At 41.0% G+C, this 20,815-nt stretch overlaps 1 protein-coding gene across 1 annotated transcript in view; it reads right to left on the reverse strand.

Annotated features, from left to right (window-relative positions):
- Positions 1–20,815, reverse strand: part of ppil2 (peptidylprolyl isomerase (cyclophilin)-like 2) — a 369,843-nt gene that overhangs the window by 180,155 nt on the left and 168,873 nt on the right. The window contains exon 12 of the mRNA XM_072587119.1: positions 2,378–2,484. Coding sequence (XP_072443220.1) covers positions 2,378–2,484 — 107 coding nt within the window. The remainder of the gene's footprint in view (positions 1–2,377; positions 2,485–20,815) is intronic.

A 20,815-nucleotide genomic window follows, 5' to 3' on the forward strand; every position in this document is an offset into this window, starting at 1 on the left:
TTTTTTATTCACTCATGGACTTTGGTGTAGCTGACTGGGCCAGTATTTATTGCCTGTCCTTAGTTGCCCTCGAGCTGCCTTATTGAACTTCTACAGTCCATGTGCTGCTTTAGGTTGACTCCCAATGTCCTCAGGGAGGGAATTCCAGGATTGTGACCCAGCGATAATGAAGGAATGCTGATCTATTTCAAGTCAGGATGCCAAGTGGTTTGGAGGGGAACATTGCAGGTAGTGGTGTTCCCATGTAACTGTTGCTCGCGTCCTTCTAAATGGAAACAGCTGTGGGTTTGAACGATGCTGCCTTAGTATGTGGAATTCTCTTTTCTAAAGAGCAGTGGAAGCAGGATCATTGAATACTTTTAAGGATAGAGACAGACTGCCTTTTAGTTGAAAATCTCAGTATCAAATGGGGCAGCAGGCTGGAGAGGTCAAATGGCCTACTTCTCCATCTAATTCATGGGCTTGTATGTTCATATGATACAAACCGTGACTTGCTAAATATGGAGGTTGTTAATATGGAAAACAAGTTAAACCCTACCATGTTAATGCGAGGGAAAGGAAAAGGGTGAAGATACGTTGTAAGCAATGGTGGCATCATTAGTTAAGATGCAATGGAAATTGAGAAACTGGGGACTCCAATAGATTGCTTACAGGAAGTGATGTGGAAGAAATATCATCAAGGTAGGTGTGAGAGTCAGTGGAGCTTATAGTGAATATTAATCGATAGCATCAGAAATAAAGACACATAATTCAAGGAAGGGACGAGTCAGTGAAGGACCTTTGGTGAAGACAGGAGAAGGTTAAAAGGTGGAAACAAATTTGATGTTAAAGTCCAATTTAGAATGAAAGCAGGAAATAGCACCTATACAAAGACATAAACATAATGGAAAAATAGGCAAGCAAGAAAGCCTAAATATGACTGGAACTTTTCCCACATTTCCCACAATATAGTAGACACAGCTCAGACCCATGTGAGTTTCCACTGCAATACTGAACTGAGGACAGAGAAGTCAAGAAAGAAAGAGTGTGAGGTAAACTTTGTGAAGGAAGGAGGAAATGGGATCACAAGTTGATTAAAATTTCAGTTCAGGGTGACTGCCGGAAATGCACCAATCTAATTGTTAAGAATAAAGGTAAGGGAACGGCCTTGAGTTGAACTCAAATAAAACATGTACCACATATCGCATGAGAAAGTAGATAAAGCTAGGACCTACTCAGTTCTCAAAGCAATCCCATTCTTCGGAAAACAGTGAGTGGAGAGAAAGGAGAAGTTGCTCAGTGTGAGAATGAGTTCAGACAGGATGCTGCGGGGGAAGAGGGGTATGGAATGGTTGGGCCTATATTCCAGATAAAAGGAGAGCGCCTACAGGCCATCTAACTGGTGGAGCAGAGGTATAGAGGGATTGGATGCCCATAGTGAAAAGAACATAGTGTGGGCCAGGTTAAATAAAGTGGTGGATAGTGCAAAAAGTCTTGCATATGAATGGCAGAAAAAAAGAAGTTGTGATAGGAAATCAGTTCTATGGGGTCAACTAGGCCTGTGCAGTTGTTGGACCATGAGAAACAGGTAAGGCAGGTTGTGCAGGATGGGGGAAATACAGAGTTGGAGCCTTGGAAGGAAGGGTGAAAAGAGAAGCATTGGAAGTATTTCTATGGTTTGTATTTGACAGAACTATTGTTCTGACTGGATCAAAGCCATTGTGTGACTTTTCAAATGAATTACAGAGAAGAAGCATTAGAGGATGGTATAGTCGACTGCATCAAAGACTGTGAATATGCCAAGAAGCGTTACCTAGTATAATGCACCACAGTCACAACCAGAAAATTTTCATTCACGACTATCGTGTGGATCATTTGTGTTTTGCAGGACATCATCACAGTAGGAATGATAAACGCCCTGTTCGTTCATTCCTTCATTTGTGCCATGCAATGGAATGCTGTGATGAGTGAGTGATTTTATAAAGTTGAACATTCTCATTTATTTACTGGACTTTAGGGTGATCATCAATATCAATACAGAGTCTGAAGCATCCACTTGAAAAAGACAATTTATTTTGTAACCACTGTGATTTTTAGATAATTCATTTCATTTGCCTTGAATAAATAATTCATTAAAGTTGATGTAGCAATACTTAAGGTTTGTATGCTTTTGTTCATTTTACTAAATGATACTGCAAATAACTTTCAAGAAGTAGGGATGAAAGGGGCATCTGGCAAATAGAGCACGTACAAGACGAAACTTTTGCTTTTTAAGCCTGAAGTCTTATTGAAAATAATCATTAAACTTTCATATTGCATCAAAAGATTTAAAAATATACAAGATGCTAAATCTACCTTAACTCAACACCCACCCCAGTTAGTTAATATTTGTACAAACCATCTCACAGTGCAGCTCCAGGTTCAGATCCCCCTTGTTTGTGTGGAGTCGGACATATCCCTTCTTTTTGACGTAGCGATAACGAACCTGGTCATCTTCAATTGCAGCTGTGAAGGCAAATCCAGAACATAAAATCTTCAAAACAGGTTCAAGAAGTCTCAGAGATTGGCAGTTCAGACTTTACTGCAATTGGAAGAGAACAAGAAGCTATGGAGAAAAATCCATATCCAGCCAAGCAAGGTAAAAAACCTACCATTTAATAGTTCAGGAATATAAATTGGACAAACTGCTGTCATGTCATTGAGGAGTGTTTTAAAGGCATTTTATAGCTGTTTACATAATGTGTTTCCAGCTCTTTTGGGAGACATCATTATACAACTAGACAGTTGTACGACAGATTCACTATTTTTGTTTCTCGCCCTTGATAGTTTTTCCCATAAATGTTATCGAATCAAAAATAATACTACAAAGAACAACGTCATTTAGAGTCATAGAGATGTACAGCATGGAAACAGACCCTTCAGTTCAATCAGTCCATGCCAACCAGATACCCCAACCCAATCTAGTCCCACCTGCCAGCAACCGGCCCATATCCCTCCAAACCCTTCCTATTCATATACCCATCCAAATGCCTCTTAAATGTTGCAATTGTACCAGCCTCCACCATATCCTCTGGCAGCTCATTCCATACACATACCACCCTCTGCGTGAAAACGTTGCCCCTTAGTTCTCTTTTATATCTTTCCCCTCTCACCCTAAACCTATGCCCTCTAAGTTCTGGACTCCCTGACCACAGGGAAAAGACTTTGTCTATTTATCCTATCCATGCCCCTCATGATTTTGTAAACCTCTATAAGGTCACCCCTCAGCCTCCGACGCTCCAGGGAAAACAGCCCCAGCCTGTTCAGCCTCTCCCTATAGCTCAAATCCTCCAACCCTGGCAACATGCTTGTAAATCTTTTCTGAACCCTTTCAAGTTTCACAACATCTTTCCGATAGGAAGGAGACCAGAATTGCACGCAGTATTCCAACAGTGGCCTAGCCAATGTCCTGCACAGCCGCAACATACTTCCCAACTCCTGTACTCAATACTCTGACCAATAAAGGAAAGCATACCAAACACCTTCTTCACTATCCTATCTACCTGCAACTCCACTTTCAAGAAGCTATGAACCTGCACTCCAAAGTCTCTTTGTTCAGCAACACTCCCTGGGACCTTACCATTAAGTGTATAAGTCCTGCTCAGATTTGCTTTCCCAAAATGCAGCAGCTCACATTTATCTGAATTAAACTCCATCTGCCACTTCTCAGCCCATTGGCCCATCTGGTCAAGATCCTGTTGTAATCTGAAATAACCCTCTTCGCTGTCCACTACACCTCCAATTTTGGTATCATCTGCAAACTTACTAACTGTTCCTCTTATGCTCGCATCCAAATCATTTATGTAAATGACAAAAAGTAGAGGGCCCAGAACCGATCCTTATGGCACTCCACTGGTCACAAGCCTCCAGTCTGAAAAACAACCCTCCACCACCACCTTTGAGCCAGTTCTGTATCCAAATGGCTACTTCTCCCTGTATTCCATGTGATCTAACCTTGCTAATCAGTCTCCATGGGGAACCTTGTCGAACGCCTTACTGAAGTCCATATAAATCACATCTACTGTTCTGCCCTCATCAATCTTTGTTACTTCTTCAAAAAACTCAATCAAGTTTGTGAGACATGATTTCCCATGCACAAAACCATGTTGACTATCCCAAATCCGTCCTTGCCTTTCCAAATACATGTACATCCTATCCCTCAGGATTCCCTCCAACAACTTGCCCACCACCGAGGTCAGGCTCACCGGTCTATAATTCCCTGGCTTGTCTTTACCGCCCTTCTTAAACAGTGGCACCACGTTTGCCAACCTCCAGTCTTCCGGCACCTTACCTGTGACTATCGATGATGCAAATATCTCAGCAAGAGGCCCAGCAATCACTTCTCTAGCTTCCCACAGAGTTCTCAGTTACACCTGATAAGGTCCTTGGGACCTATCCACCTTTAACTGTTTCAAGACATCCAGCACCTCCTCCCCTGTAATCTGGACATTTTGCAAGATGTCACCATCTATTTCCCTACAGTCTATATCTTCCATATCCTTTTTCACAGTCAATACTGATGCAAAATATTCATTTAGTACCTCCCCCATTTTCTGTGGCTCCACACAAAGGCCACCTTGCAGATCTTTGAGGGGCCCTATTCTCTCCCTAGTTACCCTTTTGTCCTTAATATATTTGTAAAACCCCTTTGGATTCTCCTTAATTCTATTTTCCAAAGCTATCTCATGTCCCCGTTTTGACCTCCTGATTTCCCTCGTAAGTATACTCCTACTTCCTTTATACTCTTCTAAGGATTCACTCGATCTATCCTGTCCATACCTGACATATGCTTCCTTCTTTTTCTTAATCAAACCCTCAACTTCTTTAGTCATCCAGCATTCCCTAACCTACCAGCCTTCCCTTTCACCGTGACAGGAATATACTCTCTCTGGATTCTTATCTCATTTCTGAAGGCTTCCCATTTTCCAGCCGTCCCTTTATCTCCAATCAGCTTTCGAAAGTTCTTGCCTAATACCGTCAAAATTGGCCTTTCTCCAATTTAGCACTTCAACGTTTAGATCTGGTCTATCCTTTTCCATCACTATTTTAAAACAAATAGAATTATGGTCGCTGGCCCCAAAGTGCTCCCCCACTGACACCTCAGTCACCTGCCCTGCCTTATTTCCCAAGAGTAGGTCAAGTTTTGCATCTTCTCTAGTAGGTACATCCACATACTGAATCAGAAAATTGTCTTGTACGCACTTAAAAATTCCTCTCCATCTAAACCTTTAACACTATGGTAGTCCCAGTCGATGTTTGGAAAGTTAAAATCCCCTACCATAACTACCCTATTATTACAGATAGCTGAGATCTCCTTACAAGTTTGTTTCTCAATTTCCCTCTGACTATTGAGGACTCTATAATACAATCCCAGTAAGGTAATCATCCCTTGCTTATTTCTCAGTTCCACCCAAATAACTTCCCTGGATGTATTTCCGGGAATATCCTCCCTCAGCACAGCTGTAATGCTATCCCTTATCAAAAATGCCACTCCCCCTCCTCTCTTGCCTCCCTTTCTATCTTTCCTGTAGAATTTGTATCCTGGAACATTAAGCTGCCAGTCCTGCCCATCCCTGAGCCATGCTTCTGTAATTGCTATGATATACCAGTCCCATGTTCCTAACCATGCCCTGAGTTCATCTGCCTTCCCTGTTAGGCCCCCTGCATTGAAATAAATGCAGTTTAATTTATTTAGTCCTTCCTTGTCCCTGCCTGCCCTGACTGTTTGATTCACTTCTGTTCTCAGCTGTACCTGTCTCAGATCGATCTCTTTCCTCACCATCTCCCTGGGTCCCACCCCCCACTTTACTAGTTTAAATCCTCCCAAGCAGTTCTAGCAAATTTCCCTTCCTGAAGAAGGGCTTATGCTCGAAACGTCAATTCTCCTGCTCCTTGGCTGCTGCCTGACCTGCTGTGCTTTTCCAGGAACACATTTTTCAGCTCTCCAGCATCTGCAGTCCTCACTTTCTCCTAACAAATTTCCCTGCCAGTATATTAGTCCTCTTCCAATTTAGGCGCAATCCATCCCATGAAAGAGTTTTCAAATGATTCTAATGGTCCTGCTCTTTCCACATAGCACACCAAATTTTCCATTCTGGTATTTATCTGATTTGTTTTTGAAAATTTTGAAGCTGTTTCCCCCAGTCTTCAGCAGATCAGTTGTGGCGTAGTGAGCAATTCTTGTAATCTCGCTGGTCTACTTCCGGTTTCTTGAGACTCCTTGCTGAAGTATGGTGGAAAAGCACAAGCTGCTCTCTTCTACCTGGCTGGAGCAGCGGTTACTCATATGTAAGCTGTGAAAGATTAGAGTCTTGTGGTGTAGCAGCAAGGTCCATAGCTCTGGGCCAGAAAATCCAGGTTCAATTCCTGGAAGCATGACAGAACATTCAAACAATCTGATTGAAAAAGTAATTTTGTAAGCTTTGAAAGGTAATACTAGGAATCTGTGGTGGAAACCGCAACTTGGACATGAATGTCAATTATAGTGCTTCTGCGACAGCCTACATTATGCTAAAATGTGTACATTGTGAAAACAAACAGTTGTAGGTTTGAATGGGTGACCTACTGACCCAATAGAATTTAATATTTTTCTAACTAATGCTATTAAAAAAAGGTATAGATTTTAGATGCTCTAGTATTGGGACTCAAATTTCTGGAGTGGGAAGTTGTTCCGTTGCCATTCAGGGTGGAATCCTTTGACAGCCACAATCACAGAAATCTATTTTAACTGCCATAATTCTCTGTACATTAGACCTTGTGTAGTTGTTTAAAAATGAAACTTTAGCTTGGCTAAAACTAGGGATGGTGTTGCGTTACCGTTTCTAGGTTTTGATATTATGTGGGGACAGTTGAGATTTTATGTACTGTCATGTACACTTTCATGTGCACATCTTGCATCTGATTACTTCTGAACCAATCAAACCAGATTTTCCTCCTACCGTTTGCAGAGGATGCTTAATGAACAAGAATGAATTGCAATGATTAATATACTTGGTGCTGCTGTGTGCTTTCTGATATAATTCCTTCAAACAATCATTTATTCAATCAAATGCAAATTACATTTATTTTTGAAAATAACATTTTTGGTTACATTGTTTGAGATGACACATGGCAAGTACTGAGAGGAACACTCTTGGAAGGAGAAAACAGCTATGGTTCCCAATGTATTCCATCACTGAGTTTATTCATGTCATACCTGGGTCTGTTACAAAGGATACAAATGTGAATTTTCAGGCATGGGAAATGGCAGATAATAGGCAAAGTAGTGGAAGAGCATGTCAGTATTAGAACCAGACAGAGAAGGGGCAGAGTGCTATATAAGGAGAAGAATGTGACTGAAAGAGAAAGTGATACACAAAAGGGAAAGAAAAGGCGTGCATTAAGAAAGGGATAGGAAAAAGATCTGGGGGTGGGAGACAGGCAGTGCTTCTCTTTCTCATATATCCTATGTACGAAATGAGATGGGAAAGGAACAAGGGAGACTGAAAGAATGGAAGGTACAGTACGATTCTGGTCAAATCCATTATTTTTCTTATTCTGTTGTGCACATGCTGAACTCAACATGAGGTATTTTTACTGTAAGAATGTAAAGATGAGAGTAAGAATGTAAAAATGGAATTTAGGAGGGATACATAGAATGGAGGAGATGAATTAATTGTAATGACACAGGTTTATAGGGTGCTGTGGATGCTTATTTGTCAGCTCTAGGAGCACCAAGTCCTAGTTAATCTTAAGTATCTTGTCTACAGCGACTATAACTGAGCACTCAGTAAATCAACTTGCATTTTGCTTGATCATAACATAGACATCTTACATCTCAAACCTAGCTGTTCCAACTTATTAGTAACTGGTTTGACTGCTGGAGACATACAGAATAGAGGTAAAGGGAATGTTCTCAGATTGCTGAACTGTAACGATTAGTACACCCTGAGAACCTATACTAGGACTTTAGCTTTTTCACTATATATCAAAAAAGGCTTTGATGAAATAACAGAGAACAGAATCTCTAAGTTTTCTGATGATGTGGAGTTAAGAACATAGTACACTGTGTGTCAGGAACAGCAAGATAGAAAAGAACATAGACAGACTTGGTTAGTGAACAAAACTACGTCAATATAAGGTCATGTACTTCAAGTTCAAGACAGACGAATTAGAATAATTTCTGGACAAGAGATTCAGAGCAATACAGAAAGAGTTTAATTGTCCAGGTGAGATGTTAGAGCAACTATACAATACCTAACTAGAAATGCAAGTGCAATTTATATGATAGGAATTGAAACAAGTGAGGATAGGCATGTGAAGTGGAAGTTTGTACACTTCTTGGGTGAAAGTATACAAATTGGAGTATTGTATACAAATTTCAGGATTGGTCCAATGGCCTAAAAGTTATTCAGCAGAATGATACCTTGACTTAAAGATTGAGTCCTGATGAAGGGTCCTTCCTGAAACAGTGAATCTCCTGCTCCTCTGATGCTGCTTGACCCACTGTGTTTTTCCCATCCCGTATTTTATTGACTCTTAAAGATTAAAATTACAAGACTGGCTTTCATAAATTTGAATTCCTTGAGTTTAGAAGATTCAGTTAGATGATTCAATTGAGCAAAATGAAATTGAAAGATTTGTTGGACATGATACAGAGAAACTATTTCCTTGGGTGGGGGGAACCAGCTCGAAATGGCATAACCTTAAAATTAGAGTTAAAGCATTAGGAGTGAAATCAGACAGTGCCTTTTCACCTAAGCAGGAGCAGAAATCTGGAATGATGTTTCCATGAAAGAATTGTATGTTGAGTCAATTGATATCATCAGATGTGAGATCACATGATTTTTGTTTTTTTCAAAGTATCAACAGGGATCATGTAAAGGTGGTAACAGGAACTGTGGCACAAAGCAGCCACTACCTAAAAAGCCACATGTTCCAATGCCCCTGGAATTTACCTCAGAAAGCATATTTAAAATGTGAGCCTGCTACTATCTGCAACATAGATAAATAGTCTAGAAACACATTTGGATTAGATTTGAATTTCTACCTCGAACTATAAAATGTGTTCTGTGATGCCCAAGTGTATAAATCTAAGAAAGGATCAAAATGGGTCTTTGAAGTAGAGCCAATGAGGTTCTCATTCATCACACGCCGTTTAACATGACAGGCTGGGCCCTGTATCGACCCTGGATGCAAAGTTCCACTTCAAACAACATCATCCTCTTTTATGAGACTGATTGGCAATGAGTGGGGGAGGATGTGGTGGAGCGAGTGAGGATGTGGTTGGGTGGGAGGGAACGTGTGTGCATAAAAGGAAACTTTTTTTTTGAGCCTGCTCTATAAAGCTGCTTTGGATTATTGGTTAATGGCCTAAGGGTTACGCTTTCCACTTTTCAATCCTCAGAAAGCCTACAGATACCTCTTTACTAAGCAAAGAATTGTACAATAATACAATAATTAAGGAGCTTTCTTGACTTATAAGCATGAAAAAGATCTGTCCCATAGTCTTTCACTACTCGCAGAAAGAGGACAATGCTGTTTTGCCTCTACATCTGATTAGCATAGCAAAGAAGAAAATACATTCAACCATAACAACATGCAAGAACTTGTTGTAAATGTTCAATGTGAAGCAGTAATTTGCCACTGGTGACTATTTAGCCAGTGGATATAGACAAATAGATGTGCGTTTTATTATTTGACTTAATGCTTGGATGGAAATAAAACAATTATCATTCTCTCCAATCTCTGTAGTCTGTTAAAGCAACAAAGATTCCAAGTCAGTCACTAAAAACTACATACACTGCCAATTTGAGGCATACAAGATCAGCTGTAAATATAAACAGCACCTCAACCTACCAGAACATGCAATACACTGGGAGTTCCCTCAACTCATTAGGATATACTAAAATCAAAATGTCACACCTTACGCTTGGCAGCAGAGGGTGAAGATGAAATCCTTGCAGAGTTTTCTGAAAAAGATATGGAGGGGGTACTTTAATCAGAATGCCAAATCTCACTCATGGAAGCTGTATCATTGAGTGTCCCGGGGCAGTAACTTTCGGTTCATGGCCCTCTAAGTTTGAATTAAGTCTTTGTATCTTAAGATACTCTTGGTATTCAGTGCCTTTGACTTAGGAAATAAATTTGTTGTTCCAATGTTCTACAATTCAGCTGTCCTCTACATCCTTCAGCAAAATATATTCTGACTTTTTGTTTCCAATTTATTTGTTTGTCCCTTCTTTAGCTCCCATGCACTCCTTCTGATACCGAATACCTTCATACCATTCCTGAGCCAAGTGTTCTAGAGGCTGCTGGATGCTGGAAACAACATTAAATTAGTTGGACAAGGTCGGGGTGATTTGTTTAAGGATAAGTACTCCCAAAGAAAGTCAATCCGCCCTGATGAGTACACCCTTCTGATGGCAAGCACAGTAACCTGCCATGAAAGATAAATATAAAGGAACAAGAGTAGGCCATTCAGCCCCTTGAGCCTGTTTCAACATCATGGCGGATCTGTAACCTAATTCCATATTCCAGCCTCTGGCCCATATTCCTTAATACCATTGCTTAACCACAATGTATCTATCTCAGATTTAAAATTAATAACAAAGTGCTTCCTAATATTTCTCCTGAATGGTCGGCCCTCATTTTTAGACTATGCCTCCTAGTTCTACAGAGGAAGGAATATACTAAGTAAAAGTAGCATAGCGGCATCTGAGCCAACAGGGATCAAAGAAAGAGGACACTGCTACTGCTTCATAGCTTTGAGAGGTGTACAATCTACAATATGTACTATAATATGTATTATTACATAATAATATTGAGGAGGAGATCTGGTTTTAGGAAATTAAGTTACAGGCAGCATATTTCCCTTTCAGAGAGGGTAAAAGTGAGAAAGGAAATATGGCATGTTCTTCTGCAGGTGGAATTTCCTGCCACAACAATTATAATTTTTGTTCTACATTCTTGCAACATGGATGTTGTCAGCATTTATTGTCCATCTTGGTTCATCAAGAACAGGGTAACTGTCCTTTCAATGAGCAGCTGCTATCTGTAGCATGCAAGTACTCCCACAATTAGGATGCAAATGTCTCCTATTTTGAATATCAATTTTGATCCTATTCCCACAATTGTCAGCAACGTTCTTTGCTTTCTCTTTTAACAATTTGATGGGTTTCATATCGACCTCGCGACAGGGTGGCTCAGTGGTTAGCACTGCTGCCTCACAACGCCAGGGACCCAGCTTTGATTCTACTCTCGGGTGACTGTGCGGAGTTTTCACATTCTCCCCACGTCTGCATGAGATTCCGCCGGGTGCTTCGGTTTCCTCCCACAGTCCAAAGAATTGTAAATTAGGTGGATCTGTTAAATTGTGCATAGTGACTAGAGACACACAACTTAGGTGGATTAGTCAATGGGAAATGCTGTGTTAGGAGATAGGGTAGGGACCTGAGTCTGGGGGCGCTGGTGCAGACTCAAACAGTGAAATGGTCTCTTTCTGCACTGTAGGGGTTGTGTTCTACAGAAATTTATAGCTCAAGGGGAGGCCATTTCATCCAAGGTGGCTGTACTGGTTGGAAGGATATCCATTAGCCTCATTCCACTCTCCAGCTCAATCTCCCTTGTACATTGCAGTCCTTCAAATGTATATGCATGTTCTTTTCAAATATAATGATATTATCTGACTCTGCCACCGATTCAACCGGTGAGTTCCAGACCCCCACTGCTGAATGAATGAAAATATTCTTAACTCTCCTCTCAACCTTCTAGCAATTAATTTAAATTTATGATCCTTGTCACCAATCCCCTCTGCTAAAGGAACTATGATCCTCCCATTCACTCCACCTACCAATAATTTTATACATCTCAATTAAATCCTGGGTCAGTTTTCTGTGTCCTAAAGAAAACAGCTCCAACCTGGCCCATTCCTTCTTTTAGCAAAAATTCTCCAGACCCTGTTAGCATTCTCTGAAATGTCATCTATATCCTCTCTTCCTGTAATGTGGTGATCAGAACTCTACCCCAGTTGTGGTCTAGTTAGCATTGTATACAATTGAAATATAACCATCTACACCTATATGCATGCCTTAACTAGTAAAGGAAAGTATCCTACATGCCTTTTTAATTATCTTATACACCTGTCATTTTACCTTCAGGACTTGTGGACATGTACTCGAAGATTCCTCTACACGTCTTAATAAAATGCCATTTATTGCCTTGCCTCCTCTCCATATAAAAAAAATGTAAGTAAGGATGTCATGCTTTGGTTATTCAGGGTATTTGTGCAATCACATCTCAAATGTTGGAAGCAGTTTTAGTGACCTTAATTAAGGAATATGTAAATGCATTGTTGGCAGTTCACACAAAGTATAGAGCCATACAGACCAGAAGAGATTCTCTGGCCCATCAAGTCTGCACCAACCTTTTACACTAATACTTTCCAGCAATTGGTGCACAGCTTTGAATGTTATGATATTTCAGGAGTGTTCGTCCACATACTTTTTTATACAGGTTGTAAGGTTTTCCTGGCTCTATTACCCTTCCAGGCAGTCCATTCTATATTCTTGCCATCCTCTGGGTTAAAAAAAACTTGCCTCAAATCCCATCTAAACCTCATGACCTCCACCTTAAAATTACACTCCTCATTACACAAACCTTCAATTAAGGGGCACAGTTGCTCCCTCTACACTCTAGACATGAACCTTAATCTTATCTCTCTCAATCAAGGCCCCCACCAAACCCCCGCCCCCCCAATCTTCTCTGCTCTTAAAAAAAAACAATCTGAGCTTATCCAGCCTCTCTCCATTGCTGAGATGCTCCATTCTGAGCAATATCCTGGTAAAATTCATCTGCATCCACTCCATTGCAATCACAGTGTCATGACCAGACCTGCATACTGCACTCCACCTGCATCCTAACCAAAGTTTTGTAAGACTCTAATGTAACTTACAGGCTCTAATAATCTAGGCTGATAAAGGCAAGTGTGTCTGATGCCTTCTTAACTACCCTATTGACCTGTCCTGCTTCCTTCAGGGATCTGTGGACAAATACGTCCAAGACTGCTCATACCTCGTATCTTGTTTTTGTCTTGTTACTTCTTCCAAAATGTATCACCCTACACTTTTCAGGATTAAATTCCATTTGTCACTGCTCTAACCGTCTGACCAACCTATACCTTCCTGTAACCTAAGACCTTCTTCCTCACTGTCAACCACCTGGCCAGTCATGAACAATCTTATTTATCATCCCATCCCAACATTCTCAACTATACTGCTTACATATATATTACAGACACTAATGGACTAAGCTCTGATCCCTGGACACCAAAATCCAGTCATACAAACAGCCTTCTTCCAACATCCGATGTCTTCTACCACAGAGCCAATTTGGATCCAGCTTGTAAGATACCCTGGATTCCATGTGCTTTTACCTTCTTTATCAGTCTCCCATGTGGGACCTTGTCAAAGGCTTTGGAACACTGTCTAAGGCAGCAATAGAGACAGGAGTCATTTAACATTTTTTAAGACAGGTGGGCAGAAATTTAGCAGATGTGGTAGCATCTATGGAGAGAAAATAAAGTTCATGAAGCTGAGCGGAGAAAGATTTGAAAAGGACATATGGGGCAACTTATGTTTTACACACAGAGTGGTTTATGTGTGAAATGAACTGCCAGAGGAAATGGTGGATTCAGAGACAGTTACAATATTTAAAAGACATTTGAATAAGGACATGAATAGGAAAGGTTTGGAGGGATATGGGCCAAAGGCAGGCAGATGAGACTAGTTTAGTTTGAGAACATGGTTGACGTGAACTATTTAGACCATATAGTTTATTTCCTTGCAGTATGACTCTATAACGAAGTCCACTGACCCTTCTTCAGAACTGGACTTAAAATGCTAAACTTGTTTTCTCTCCATGGATGCTGCCAGACCTGCTGAATTTCTTCAGCAATTTTAGTTTGTGCGCTTCAGGTTTCCAGCATCTGCAGCTCCTTGTTTTACTTTATAAGACCATAAGACATAGGAGTAGAAGGAAGGCCATTTGGCCCATTGAGTCCACTCCACCATTTAATCATGGCTGATGGGCATTTCAATTCCACTTACCCGCACTCTCCCATAGCCCTTAATTCCTTGCGAGATCAAGAATTTATCAATCTATGCCTTGAAGACATTCGACGTCCCGGACTCCACTGCGCTCTGTAGTAATGAATTCCACACATCCACCACTCTCTGGCTGAGGAAATGTCTCCTCATATCCATTCTAAATTGACCCCCTCTAACTCTAAGGCTGTGCCCACGGGACCTAATCTCTCTGCCTAATGGAAACAAATTCCCAGCATCCGTCCTTTCTAAGCCATGCATTATCTTGTAAGTTTCTATTAGATCTCCCCTCAACCTTCTAAACTCTAATGAATACAATCGCAGGATCCTCAGCTGTTCATTGTATGTTAGGCCTACCATTCCAGGGATCATCCGTGTGGATCTCTGCTGGATATGCTCGAGTGCCAGTATATCCTCTCTGAGGTGAGGGGCCCAAAATTGGACACAGTATTCTAAATGGGGCCTAACTAGAGCTTTATAAATTCTCAGAAGCACATTGCTGTTTTATATTCCAACCCTCTTGAGATAAACGACAACATTACATTTGCTTTCTTAATCACGGACTCAACCTGCAAGCCAACCTTGCGAGAATCCTGGATTAGCACTCCCAGATTCCTTTGTACTTTGGCTTTATGAGTTTTCTCACTGTTTAGAAAATAGTCCATGCCTGTATTCTTTTTTCCAAAGTGCAAGACCTCGTATTTGCTCACGTTGAATTTCATCAGCCATTTCCTGGACCACTCTCCTAAACCGTCTAAAACTGCGTGCAGTCTCCCCACCTCCTCAGTGCTACCTGCCTGTCCACCTAACTTCGCATCATCAGCGAACTTCGCCAGAATGCCCCAGTCCCTTCATCCAGATCATTAATATATAAAGTGAACAGTTGTGGCCCCAACACTGAACCTTGCGGGACATCACTTGTCACCAGCTGCCATTCCGAAAAAGAACCTTTTATCCCAATTCTCTGCCTTCTGTCAGACAACCAATCCTCAATCCATGCCAGTAGCTCACCTCGAACACCATGGGCCCTCACCTAACTCAACAGCCTCACGGGAGGCACCTTATCAAAGGACTTTTGGAAGTCTAGATAGGTACCATCCACTGGGTTTCCCTGGTCTAACCTACTTGTTACCTCTTCAAAGAATTCTAACAGGTTTGTCAGGCATGGTCTCTCCTTACTAAATCCATGCTGACTTATTCTAATCTGACCCTGCACTTCTAAGAATTTAGAAATCTCATCCTTAATGATGGATTTTAGAATTTTATCAACTAATCGATCTATAATTTTCCATCTTTTGTCATGATTCTGTCTTGAACAAGGGGATTACAACAGCGATTTTCCAATCATCTGGGACTTCCCCTGACTCCAGTGATTTTTGAAACATTACAATCAACGTCTCTGTTATTTCCTCAGCCACCTCCCTCAGAATTCTAGGATGTAGCCCATCGGGGCCAGGAGATTTATCGATTTTTAGATCTTTTAGCTTTTCTAGCACTTTCTCTTTTATAATGGCTACTATACTCAATTCTGCCCCCTGGCTCTCCTTAATTGTTGGATATTACTCATGTCTTCCACTGTGAAGACTGACACAAAGTACTTATTAAGTTCTTCAGCTACTTCCTTATCTCCCATCACTAGCCTTCCTGCATCAATTTGGAGCGGCCCAATTTCTACTTTTGCCTCTATTTTGTTTCTTATGTATTGAAAGAAATTGTTACTATCATTTCTAATATTACTGGCTAGCTTACCTTCATGATTTGGAGATGCCGGTATTAGACTGGGGTGTACAAAGTTAAAAATCACACAACACCAGGTTATAATCCAACAGGTTTAATTGGAAGCACACTAGCTTTCGGAGCAATGCTCCTTCATTAGGTGATGAATCACCTGATGAAGGATCGTCGCTCCGAAAGCTAGTGTGCTTCCAATTAAACCTGTTGGACTATAACCTGGTGTTGTGTGATTTCTAGCTTACCTTCATATTTGATCCTCTCCTTCCTTATTTCTTTCTTTGTTATCCTCTGTTTGTTTTTGTAGCCTTCCCAATCTTCTGATTTCCCAGTGCTCATGGCCACTTTATAGGCTCTCTTTTTTTATTTGATACATTTTTGACTACTTTTGTCAGCCATGGCTGTCTAATCCCCCCTCAAATAATCTTTCTTTTCTTTGGGATGAACCTCTGTCCTGTGTCCTCAATTACACCCATAAACTCCTGCCATTGTTGCTCTACTGTCTTCCCCACTAGGCCCTGCTTCCAGTTGATTTTTGTCAGTTCCTCTCTCATTCCCCTGTAACACCGTTACATCTGTTTTTGCCTTCCCTCTTTCAAACTGCAGACTGAACTCTACCATATTATGAACACAGTTAAAAATCACACAACACCAGGTTATAGTCCAACAGGTTTAATTGGAAGCACACTAGCTTTCAGAGCGTCGCTCCTTCATTAGGTGGTAGTGGAGGGCTCAATCCTAACACAGAATTTATAGCAAAGATTTAGTGTGATGTAACTGAAATTATACATTGAAAAATTGATTGTCTGTTAAGCCTTTCATCTGCTAGAATACTGTGGTAGTTTCACTTCTTTCATGTGTAAATCACAAAACTTTTTCTTTAAAAGTTGCATTCTCAGGTTAGCTGTTAACAATGCTGATAGCTGGACAATATGTTGAAGGTGTTGGCCCTCTGTGTTCTCTGTCTATGCCATGATGTTTAGATTGATTCTAATCGAAAAAGTGAGATAACGGAGTTTTACATGAATTCATGCAGTTTTTGAGCAAAGTACAATGTAACCCTGCAAGTACAAATTCACCCCACAAAATGTGTGTGCGCGCGTGTGTGTGCTTGTCTGTCTGGGTTGGGGGTTGTGAGTGTGAGAAAGTGTATGTGTGTGTGTAGTGAGTGCAGAGTGTCTGTGAGGGGGTGCAAGTGAGAGTCTGGGAATATGTGTGTCTGGAACGGTGCGTGTGGGTGTCTGTGTGCGCGTCTGTGTGTAGAGGAGTGCCTGTGTGTGTGTGAGAGTATAGGAGTATCTGTGTGTGTTTACAGTGCAGTGGTGGTCACCTGTAATGTGACATGAACCCAAGGTCCCGGTTGAGGCCCTCCCAATGGGTACCGAACTTAGCTATCAGCCTCTGCTCAGCCACTTTTCTCTGCTGCCTGTCCCGAAGTCCACCTTGGAGGAAGGTCACCCGAAAGTCCGAGGCCGAATGTCCTGGACCACAACCTCCTAAACATCATGGCATAGACAGAGAACACAGGGGGTCAACACCTTCAACATGAAGGGCTTTTGCCAGAAACGTCGATTTCGCTGCTCGTTGGATGCTGCCTGAACTGCTGTGCTCTTCCAGCATCACTAATCCAGTAAGTACCTTCAACATATTGTCTAGCTATCACCATTGTTAACAGCTAACCCGAGAATGCAACTTTTAAAAAAAGGTTTTTTGTGATTTACGAATGAAAGAAGTGAAACTATCACGATATTCTAACAGATGAAAGGCTTAACAGACAATCAATTTTTCAATGTATAATTTCAGTTACATCACACTGTAAATTTTTGCTATAAATTCTGTGTTAGGATTGAGCCCTCCACTATCACCTGATGAAGGAGCAACACTCCGAAAGCTAGTGTGCTTCCAATTAAACCTGTTGGACTATAACCTGGTATTGTGTGATTTTTAACTTTGTACACCCCAGTCCAACACCAGCATCTCCAAATCATGAATATTATGAACACTGCCTCCTAAGTGTTCCCTTGCTTTAAGATCTTTTATAAAGTCTTGCTCATTACATAGCACTAAGTCCAGAATAGCCCGCTCCCTTGTGGGCTCCGTCACAAGCTGTTCCAAAAAGCCATCCTGTAAGCATTCCATGAATTCCCTTTTTTTGGATCCACCAACAACATTATTCACCCAGTCCATCTGCATATTGAAGCCCCCATGATCACTGTGACCTTGTCTTTCTGATATGCCCTATCTATTTCTTAGTACATCTTGCACCCCTGGTCCTGACCACTGCTGGGACGCCTGTACCTAAGTCCCATTATGGGTTTTTTGCCTTTGTGGTTCCTCAACTCCACTCACACAGACTCCACATCATCTGACCCTATGTCATTCAGTGCCATAGATTTAATTACATTCTTAACTAACAAGGCAACCCCACCCCCTCCACCCACCTTCCCATCTTTTCTATAAGTAGTAAATCCTTGGATGTTTAACTGTCAATCCTGAACCCCCTGCAACCACGTCTCTGTGATGCCTATCACATCACAATCATTCACAATGATTTGTGCCGTTAATTTATCTACTTTGTTACGAATACTGAGAGCATTCAGGTAAAGTGCCTCAATGCTAATTTTCTTATCCTCATGACTTCCAACATCTCTCGTAATATGTCCTAAGTTATCCTTCCTTTTTGCTTCATTCCTAGCCTGCTTTGAACTTAAACCCTGCACACATGCTAACCTGCTGCTTATCTTTCGACTTGACTCCATATTCCCTGTTGCTTTCCCTTTCCCTTCCCCCTTGACTCGCAAGTTTAAAGTCCAAGTGACCACCCTATTTATTCTTTTCGCCAGAACACTGGGTCCAAATTGGTTCAGGTGGAGACTATCCCATTGGTACAGATCACCCCGGTTCCAAAACTGATGCCGATGTCCCATGAAATGGGCAGATTCTGGTTATACGGGGAAATCAGACTTATCAAGGTTCATGGGAAATTACCAATTGATCTCACTGTGGAGCTTGTTGAGTATGAGTTCCTTTGAAAATACGCAACGGCTCTTTTTCTCTTCATCCAATCCTGTATAAGCTTCAATATCCAGGGTTTCCTTGATTTCTTGGTCCCAACCTTTATCATCATTGGAAAATATTGGTCCTGTACTCTCCCAAGAGTCATACAGTCACAGACTCATACAGCTTGAAAACAGACCCTTCAGTCCAACTTGTCCATTCTGACCAAGTTTCCCAAACTAAAATAGTCCCATTTCCCTGCGCTTGGCCGGGATCCTTCTAAACTTTTCCTATTAATGTACATACCCAAATGTCTTTTAAACATTGTAACTGTACCTGCATCTACCACTTCCTCTCGCAGTTCATTCCATATACTAACCGCCTTCTGTGTGAAAAGGTTGCCCCTCGGGTCCCTTTTAAATATTTTTCCTCTCTCATCTCAAAAAGTACAACCCCTAGTTTTGAAATCCCCAACCCTAGGGAAAAGACCTTCGCTATTCAACTTATCTACGCCCCTCATGATTTTATAAATCTTTATAAGGTCACCCCTGAATCTCCTATGCTCCGGTGTAATAAGTCTCAGTCTTTCCAACCTCTCCTTATAAATCAAACTCTCCAACAACATCCTGGTAAATCTTTTCTGAATCCTCTCCAATTTAATAATATCCTTCCAATGGCAGGGCAACCAGAATTGCACAAGGTTCTCCAAACTTGCCCTCACAAACGTCCTGCACAACCTCAACATGATGTCTCAACTGCTATACTCAAAAGGTCTCAGCAATAAGGCAAGAGAGCTAGATGCCTTCTTAATCACTTATGAGACAGACTAAACTCCTTCAAAATATATTAAGAAGTTAGCCTGGTCCCCAGCTTTTCCTTTTTTTTAAGGCAAGTGTAAGGCATTGCATTCTAGATGCAATTCAATTGGTCAAACCACCAGGTTTAAAGCAAAATACACCTTATTCTTACATGTAATTAAAATACGAACAAAAGAATGAAGAATTGGAAGAACTTAGCTGTATTGGAAAACTTAACAGGACAATAGATTATTTCCCTATTAAACAGCATTTGTTCCAACACAGTAACATTCCATACACATCCTTGGCAAAGGCAAATTCACTAAAATAGGTTACCACACATGCAATTCTGGCAGCAGGAAGAGAATCTCAGCTTTTTGCTATGAGAGAGAGAGAAGAATAAGAACTTCCACATCCAGCTTCAAGACCTCAGCAACTGTGGGAAGTTAAATTAAAATTGTGTTCTATGGAAGCATGACTCCACCCTTTCAAAATGCTTTTATTGTTCCAACCCCATGGCCTACAAGCTGTTTACGTTTTTGACTGGGAACAGACCAGTAACCACCTCTGCCTCAACCTCTCTTCATTAAAAAAAACTGGACAAAATACATCTCTTAAAAGTCAAAGTATCATCACACTACTCTGTCTGCAGGTGACACGTTCAAGGAATTATGTACCTGAACCCCTACATCTCTCTACTTCCCAGAACTCTACCATTAACTGTAAAAGTCCTGTCCTATTTGTTTTACCAAAATCCAAACCTTGCATTTATCCAAATGAAATTCAATCTGTCACTCCTTGACCTTTTGGCCCAAGTGATCAAGATCCCTTTGTAATCTATTGCCTTCTTGAATATGTCCACTGCTCTGACACAGATTTACATAAAAATACCTGTTCCAAGACCATTCTGACCAAATTAAATTAAAGTTGGCCCTCCTCTCAACTTAGAAATTTGATTTCAGGCTTATCTTTGTCCTTTTCCACAATAAAAGATCTAACAGATGGATACAATTTTAACTATAATAGAGCCATATCAGTTCTCAGAACATTCGAAAGTTGTAATACAACAAGCAGATTTGAAATGCAGTCATGATGCTCCTGGCAATACAACAGCTTGCATACAGCAAGGGTTGATAGAAAGGAAACAAAGGAGCATGTAATTTGATTTCAATATCATTTGGTTAAATAAAC

Source organism: Chiloscyllium punctatum, chromosome 17, assembly GCF_047496795.1.
Source record: "Chiloscyllium punctatum isolate Juve2018m chromosome 17, sChiPun1.3, whole genome shotgun sequence".
In the NCBI taxonomy this organism is placed as follows: domain Eukaryota; kingdom Metazoa; phylum Chordata; class Chondrichthyes; order Orectolobiformes; family Hemiscylliidae; genus Chiloscyllium; species Chiloscyllium punctatum.